The sequence below is a fragment of the Pygocentrus nattereri genome, chromosome 4 (genome assembly GCF_015220715.1).
Source record: "Pygocentrus nattereri isolate fPygNat1 chromosome 4, fPygNat1.pri, whole genome shotgun sequence".
Lineage (NCBI taxonomy): Eukaryota > Metazoa > Chordata > Actinopteri > Characiformes > Serrasalmidae > Pygocentrus > Pygocentrus nattereri.
Genome location: NC_051214.1, coordinates 30,756,217 through 30,764,096, shown reverse-complemented (window position 1 = coordinate 30,764,096; position 7,880 = coordinate 30,756,217). Strand labels below are relative to the sequence as shown.

Here is a 7,880-nt window from a genome sequence, read left to right as displayed (position 1 = left end):
TGAACTGTTTATAATATTTTTTGATCGGTGGATTTAAGCCAGTAAGCACTTCAAGCGGTTAAGTTAAAGCCAATAGTCGCGTTTTCGAGTGACTGAGAGTTCATTACTGACACAGTAGTCAATAAAGTGGTTTTCTGTGTTGGACTATAAAGACATTTAGAGTAAAAATCCTGGAGATAAAATGAAAAGTACGTTGAGTGGAGCTGTTCCAAGTGTGCTCACAGGTTCCACGTGGATATATGTCCCTTTCTCGAAGTCATCGGAGAGAGGAGGAGGAGCTCAAGACCTGCGAGTCGTGCACGAGGATAAGTTCAGTTATCAGTCCACTGCTTTTACCGGCTGTTGGAGAGTCTAGGAACAACCCGATCAGCTGGGTGCAGATGTACTGGAAAGCCTAAAATAGATATTTTCTGTAGTAATTTGTTCCCCGAAATCTTAAAATATTGGCATAAAACCGCTCCAATCTTTCAGATGGGGTTGTGTGACAGATGCGCGCGACTTCTGAACGATTTCAGAAGTTTGGCGAAAGCGAAGGCGGCGATCTTTGTGCAGAAACTCAAGGATGTCGTAAACAAGATCTCGGAATGCTGCTGTTCGGAAAAAGCTCTGGCATCTCAAGAAAAACCTTATGAGCTCCTCCGTCGACACGGTGTGGAGAGTAAACGGATTTCTTACTTGACCACAGGTCAGTACTCAGAACCTCAGATTACAGGTTTGTATTATTTACAGTCGACAGTAAAACTGCAGACATTTTCTGCAGGACTCTGATAATCTTACAGATACAGAGTTTACTACAGGGCATTACAAAGCCCCGCTGATGACACCTGTAAAATTAAAAATAATGCGCGGCCACGCCGTATTAACGCTTGGGAACGAGAGTACTGGTAAGCTTAGTAAGCGGTGGGAACGAGATGATTGTCCACAGTTTAATACAGAATAATCGCTTTACAACGTCGTGGCCTTGTATTAGGATCTCGTTCCCACACGTTAATACAGCATGGCCATGCAAGTTTGGTCTAATACGTCGGGGAGAGGCCGTCAAGGGACTATAGCCCACTTACAGCAGTTCAAATGTAAAACTGGTTATCACTGTATGTCTACAATCACACGTACCATAATTATATATGATAGGTTTTCTATGTCAGTATTAAGGTACAAAACAGATAAGCCTAATATTGTTAACAGGAATAATATATATTGTCCACATAAAATATTAAATGCATAATTTGTCTAGTACAGTGTATGCATAATACCCTAATAATGATAAATATGATGAAAATTAAGCAGAAAAAGGATGGACTATTAATAACTGTTATGATGTTAGTCAACAATTAAACAAATAAAAACAATTCCAGGGCAGAACAGAGCTGCTTTCTTTTTTGTCATTTCTGACTTTAACTAAACGAAACAGCTACCTACTTTATGCTTTAATTACATTAATTTAATTTACACGTATTACATGTATTGTTGTCTGCAGCATGGATACCCTTGTTTCTTTTTTATTGTTCTTATCGTTGTGTCCTGAATATAACCAAGAAAACATCTTCTACACCTTGCTTTAAACTGATCACTGTTTGGATCACCATTTGTTTTTTTTAGTTACAGTGATTGGTCAGTTCACAGTTAAGAGACCAGTAATATGAAAATGTCTCATTTGCATAAACACAAAAGACTCTGGTTATTTATAGTCTGTGTCTATTGTGTGGAAGGACCTTTCAGCATTTGGTACAGCAGTTAACTACAGTGACATATCAGACCAGTGGTTGCCAATATTATAAATATGTCCTGGATCTTTATGCTGTGTTACTTTCACAGCACAGAGTCGTGTCCCCACTGCATTTCTGGAGACATGCTGTACTCTCCTGCAGTCTGAGGACATGGAGGTTCAGAGGACAGTCTCTCTATCCATGCTCAGGCTTCTCACAGACAGCAAAAGTAAGTGAGCCCTAACCAAACAACCAAAATCCCAGTAGAATGCTCACAGTTGGTTCTGTGCAGTGCCACTCAAGCTTTATTGTGACAATATAATGTGATACATTTGGATATGATTGGCCTGCCCTACAAGTTTTGTAACTACAGAAAGTATGCTATGTCACATGTCCAGAGCTGTTTATGTCTGTTTTTATTTTTCTCAGTAAAAGAAGAACATGTCATTGAGATGGGCATTCTGGAGCCACTTGTTGATCTGCTGCAGTCGGGTGATCATATAGTTCAGTGTAACTCCAGTGCCTGTATTGCTTTGTTAGCCTCTTCAGGTGTGTTTTTTCCCATTTATTTACAGTTTTGAGTGGTTTTTGATTCTTGGACCAATGTTCAAAGTTGTTTCCTGCAAAATGACTTCTGACCTTTGACTTTATGACTTTTGTCCTACAGGACTTTTTACCCTGTCAAAAAGTCAATCAAAGGTTCTTTAGTAAAGGCAATGGCTCTATATAACATCATAAACGCTCTCAAAGAACCTTTTGAACGCATACGTTTTTCGCATGGTCAAATGGTTTTTCTCTGTGTTGTCGTATATAGAACTCATTTTGCTCAGATTGTAGTTCATGCTTATAGACCGGTGCCATGGACAAATGCTCCAACCATACCCACTACATATTCTAACAGAAATTCTGTGATTTCGTCATTCATTCAGATTCAAACCGAGATGCTATTGTGTGCTCTGATGCTGTGCTACCTCTGCTTGTTTTGGCAAGGACCTTTGATCCAAAAGTTCAACAAAATGCTGTCAGAGCCCTTCATAATCTCACAAAATCTGGTAAGGTTTCAACAGGCCTTGTCGCCAAGTGAATCTGCAGTGGTTGCATGCCTCTGAACCAATCGAGACATCCAAATCAATAATGTAATGCACTCATTGGGTCTCGTGCAGAGTTTGAGAATTGATTGTGCTGTTATTCTTCTCTAGAGAGAACAATGTGTGTGCTGTGTGAGGAGGGAGTTATACCTGTGCTGGCTCTTTTGTTACAGTCAGCTGATTCTAACATCCAGGTACTCCCATCATGCTATTTTGTCATGTTTGTAGACACCTGCTTCATTGCATTTAGCCACAAGAGTATAAGTGAGGTCAGGTACTTACGCTAGATGCTTAGGTCTGGATCACAAACACTTCTCCAACTCATTCCAGAGGTATTCAGTTGTGCATCATCATTCTCAAGAATGCAATGCTGGGGAGCTTTATACCCAGCTTCTTACTCAGACTATTGACATGCTTTTCCATAACAATTACACAAGCTGTATGTATGCACAATTGAATGGCTGTGCCAGAAATTGGAGCACCTTAAAATAGCTGAATTCACTAAATAGAAGGGCTGTATGGACACTTTTACAGTTTTCCAGACCCAGATTAGTCTAAGTCTTGACTAAAAAGAATTTCCAATGATGCTAGAGTTAATCTATGTATGGGAAACTGGCCCATAGTGTATATTCTTTAGGACTTTAAAAAATACCCTTAAGTGCATGCATGGTGATGACCCGCTAACATGAAACCAAGCTCCACATGCAACCTTACATTAAGCTCTTTTCTCAGTTCTACAGCTGTTCTGCTGTGAGTAATATTGCTGCGGCTCCAAAATATCACGCAAAATTACTCCAACTTGGTGACCGTTTCCTGCTGAAATCCTTGGTATCACTCATGGGCTCATCCGTACTCAAGGTAGGGAGAAAACGGTCAGGGTAGAAATCTCTCTACAGTGATGCAATAAGGTATTCTGTGATTGGTCTTCCATGTTTGGTGATGATCATATTTTCATGTTCTCTCAGAATTCCACTCAGGCCTGCCAGTGTCTCAGGAGCCTCACTGGAAATGGTAATTTGTGTTTAATTACTTTTAAAAAGATAGATTATTTGAAGCCAAATCAGCATGTCAGAAGAGTTTTAAGGCTACTGTATGTAAACCTGCTCCAAGACACGACATGCAAAATGTGGATGGTTATACAAAACCATTGGTGGTATTGTAGCAGTCTACAGTTAACAATATGGGACATATGATATATTTTTATCATTCCTCTCAAAGCTTGTTGTAGCAGCAACTTAGAGATGAGATTTCTTATCTTCAGTCAGTCTACTCTGAGAATTGCTAAGCTTTAACAGTCTGGTCCTCAAAGCCACTCCCCAAAACGGATTGTCTGAACATCTTGACTCTTAAGATGCTGATCCTCTACTATTCAGTGCTTAACTACTGGATGCCTTTGAGTAAAAATATTTTCTCAGGCAGTGTCTGGTGATTGATGATTTGGAAACCATGTGTGTTCCTCAACCATTGGATTTATTATACTTCTTGGTTACAGGTGAGGCACAGCAGCAGCTGGTTGGGCTGGACTGGGTGTACCCACTGCTGACCCTGCTGAGGGCCCCAGAGCTCAGCTCCTCTGAGGCTGCTGTAATGTTGCTCTCTGAGCTCTCTGCCCATCCACTTAACAGAGTAAGAACACTTTCACTTACCTCTACTCTAGTGCTGGGGTTCTTTTGTCCTTGATTTGTTAGCTCAGGAACTCAGTTCATCCTTGAAACTGACCCAAACAGTACGTATATGCAGTCATGTGCACATATTTGAACACACCCAGTTCTGTTGATTTTCTGAATGAAAATAAGTGGAATGATTAATATGTGCAGAATTTTTTTTCACTTTCTCTAATTAATCATTTTTTGCATTGCAGGAGTCTCTGGTGAATCTGGGTGTGATGCCTGTGTTAGGGGAGCTACTTCTAATGTATCTGCCAAACTCTAAAGTAGTATCGCACTGTGTCATCACCCTCACACACCTCTGTGACATCGTGGCGAGCCAGGAGGTACAAATACTTATACTAGCTCTCAATCACCACTGAGGTTTAAAACCGGTTTTGAAACATTTGAAATGCTAGTGTGATTACCTGCACAATTTATATCATCTTCATAATTCAATTATTATGATGTATACACCCGCGACCCTGACGGAGAAGCGGCTTAGAAAATGGATGTATGGATGGGTGATGTATACAAAGAGGGTCAGAGTGGTCCGTTATGAATTGCTCCATATAGGGAAAAATCTGAAAAAGAATCACACTTGTGTTGATAGGAACCAGACAACTGAAGAGTTTCATGTCTATAAGCTTCCTCACGTCACGGTATAACACAGAATGGTTATGAATATGTTGCCTGTTGTAAGACGTTGTTTTACAATATTTCCGAAGCCAGCTTTTGGCTTAAAACTTTCATAGTGGAGAGGTATACGAAAGGTGTTGTAAGGCAAAGTAGGTCCTAAAGGGAACTTTTTTGGACCAATTTTACCATTATAAACATTTGATATAAAAATTCAAAAGACACAAGTAGGTTCACTAATCACTTTTAATAGTAAATAAAATGGCTTTATTTGAGTTGTAGACATTGCAAGCCCTAGCTCATCGTCACTGTGAAGAAATCTGACTGGCTAAGTCTCTCTACAATGCTCACATCAGCTGAATGACTATTAAATTAGATATTTAAAGAGATTGGTGGAATTATCCTTGAAGGGCTCTTATTTAAATTCAAGTACCTAATTTGCCTTTGTGTAAAAAATGACATTTCTAAGTAGTAGTAACTTCTAATACAGCACGAAAAAAAGCAGCTTTTTAAACCATGTAGTAAAATTTATATTGTATCTCTGTCTTTTAAGAGTCTGTGATCTGCTATATTTTATGGAAACCACTGTCAGTGATCAAATCCATGCATTAGATGCATTCTATCGGAGTAAAGTTAGAGGGCTTATGCTATTCACTCACAACAGTTTGAATGACTTGGGTGTGTGCGTTTTTTGGCTTATTTTGTTGGGGGTAGGAGGAATTCAAGTTCTACTTGAGATCTTTTATATCTGAGCCAAGTTGAGCAGTATATACTATTAGAGCTCTGTAGAATCATGATATTACACATAAACAGATTTTAAAATCACATTAAACCTGAAAATGTATGTAGCCATGCGTAAAAGAGAAAATTACATTTTGTTGATTTTCTGTGAAAATAAGATATATTTATTTATATTTATATTTATTTATATTTATTTATATTTTTAAAATTTATTTACTGAGTTTAACATATTGGAGGGAAAAAAATGTAAAATGTGCCATAACGTAATGTGGAGCAAAAGTAACATTTTATGTTTTAACATAGCGCAAAAGTAACATTTTATGTTTTTTTTCCCATAATGTTAAATTTGGTAGTTATCAGTGCATTGAAATGTTAGCTGTGTGTTATCTGTAAAGGATGTGTACTTTTTTCACTTGGAGAATGAATGACACATGTAATTAGACCAGGGGTGTCCAAACTTTTGCATAAAACTGTATCATTACACCTCTATTTATCTGACTATATCCATAAGGCTCAGCGACAGTTTATTGGTCTCTGTATATTCTAAGTACTAAATGTACTAAAATGTTTCTAATGGTATATTATTTGCCATTGTTCAGACTATACTGGAGACAGAGTGTCTAATTGGGCTTCTTCTGGCTCTTGGGTTTGATTGGAATGAAGATGACACTCTTTTAAGTGTACTAGCCTGCGTCCATTCACTGGCTTCTTTTGGTAAGAATATCTCACTGTTATAAGAAGCATTTACAGCTATATTTTAGGAAGCATTGATTTTATTTAATTGCTTTATGCACTTGAAAGAGAGTTAGTGCCAGTGTCTGGCTGTCACTGAGAAACAATGTATTGATTTCCAGTGGATTGGTTTTAAAGATCTTAATGCTTCACGCTACCAAAAATATTTTCCTGCACGCAGACTCATTTGATTGCCTCATTCTTTGTCCGATAATCAGTTTTTGTCATGTTATTTTCAGACTCCCTCAGATCACGTCTTGTTGAGAAAATGACTGCTTCTCATGTTGGCAGACTCGTGAGCATCTGCAGTGAAAGTGAAAACCCTGACTTGTCCTTTGCTGCTGGTTCTGTAATCAGCAAATTAGACATGAACGGTAAATGCTTGACTTTAAAGATATTGCTTTATTGTGTAATTGTTTACTTGTTTACACATTGCTGCCTTGCTCATGTTGTGGTACTTTATACAGATAAACTGCTTAAACCTCACCACAGAGCCATTGTAGGATACTTGATGAGATTCCTGCGTAATCAAGAAGTGAGATTTCAACAACTTGCAATTGCCAGTGTGTGTAATCTAAAAAAAGGTGAGTCGGCACTTTTTCAAATGACCGTGTGTTTTCCACAATGTTTCAGCCTATAAGTACACAAACTCGCTCATTCTCAGTCAAATGAGTAGTGAGTGCAGAAATACCTTGGAGCCCAGGTGAAGCTTTTTGAATGTCGGTTGGCAGCTGAGTGATAAGATTGCGGCTGTGCAGGTGGAGGGCTGGATGGAATGACGTGTCTGTTGGAGCTGGAGCGGGAGCTAAACAGAGTTCAGCAGCAGACTGAACACACCAGACAGCTGCTCCAGATGCTCCAGCAAGACACCTGCACCAAGGACAAGTCCTGAACCTGATGTGTTTACCAAGAACCACAAACTAATGTTCAATTTATATCAGTTTTTATTGATTTATTTTTTTGACAGTATTTTCTGTTTATCTCTGTTTTCAGAACTTTGAAAATACATCTTTTTATATGCTTATAAATGTATAATGATGTACTCTGATGATCAAAATCCTGGATGACTTGACAATACTTTTTACGTATGTGATGGAAAATGCCTTAAAAGGCAATAAAAAGGACACTGAGAAGACATTGTGTTTACATGAGAAGGTTATTTGCGATCTGATAAAGGAAGCTTACACTCCATATTCATATCAGTTCTGCATAAGCTTAATTCCTTGGCCAGGTCAATTATAGACAGTCTAAATGACAGCAAGATTGACAGACAAAATATGGAACAAATGAATGATGATGAGTTATTAGCAAACCAGGTTAAGGGAAAGCTG

The 7,880-nt window shown here is 38.5% G+C and overlaps 1 protein-coding gene across 1 annotated transcript; it reads left to right on the top strand.

Moving 5' to 3' along the window:
• Positions 1-318: 318 nt before the first annotated feature.
• On the top strand, positions 319-7,475 carry LOC108414863 (vacuolar protein 8-like). The gene is made up of 13 exons (XM_017687774.1): positions 319-685; positions 1,816-1,935; positions 2,136-2,255; positions 2,636-2,758; positions 2,906-2,988; positions 3,527-3,652; positions 3,760-3,805; positions 4,287-4,420; positions 4,656-4,787; positions 6,417-6,531; positions 6,789-6,923; positions 7,017-7,133; positions 7,308-7,475. Exons 1-13 carry the CDS (start codon positions 472-474, stop codon positions 7,439-7,441), a joined length of 1,599 nt encoding a protein of 532 aa, XP_017543263.1. The 5' UTR covers positions 319-471; the 3' UTR covers positions 7,442-7,475.
• Positions 7,476-7,880: the final 405 nt, after the last annotated feature.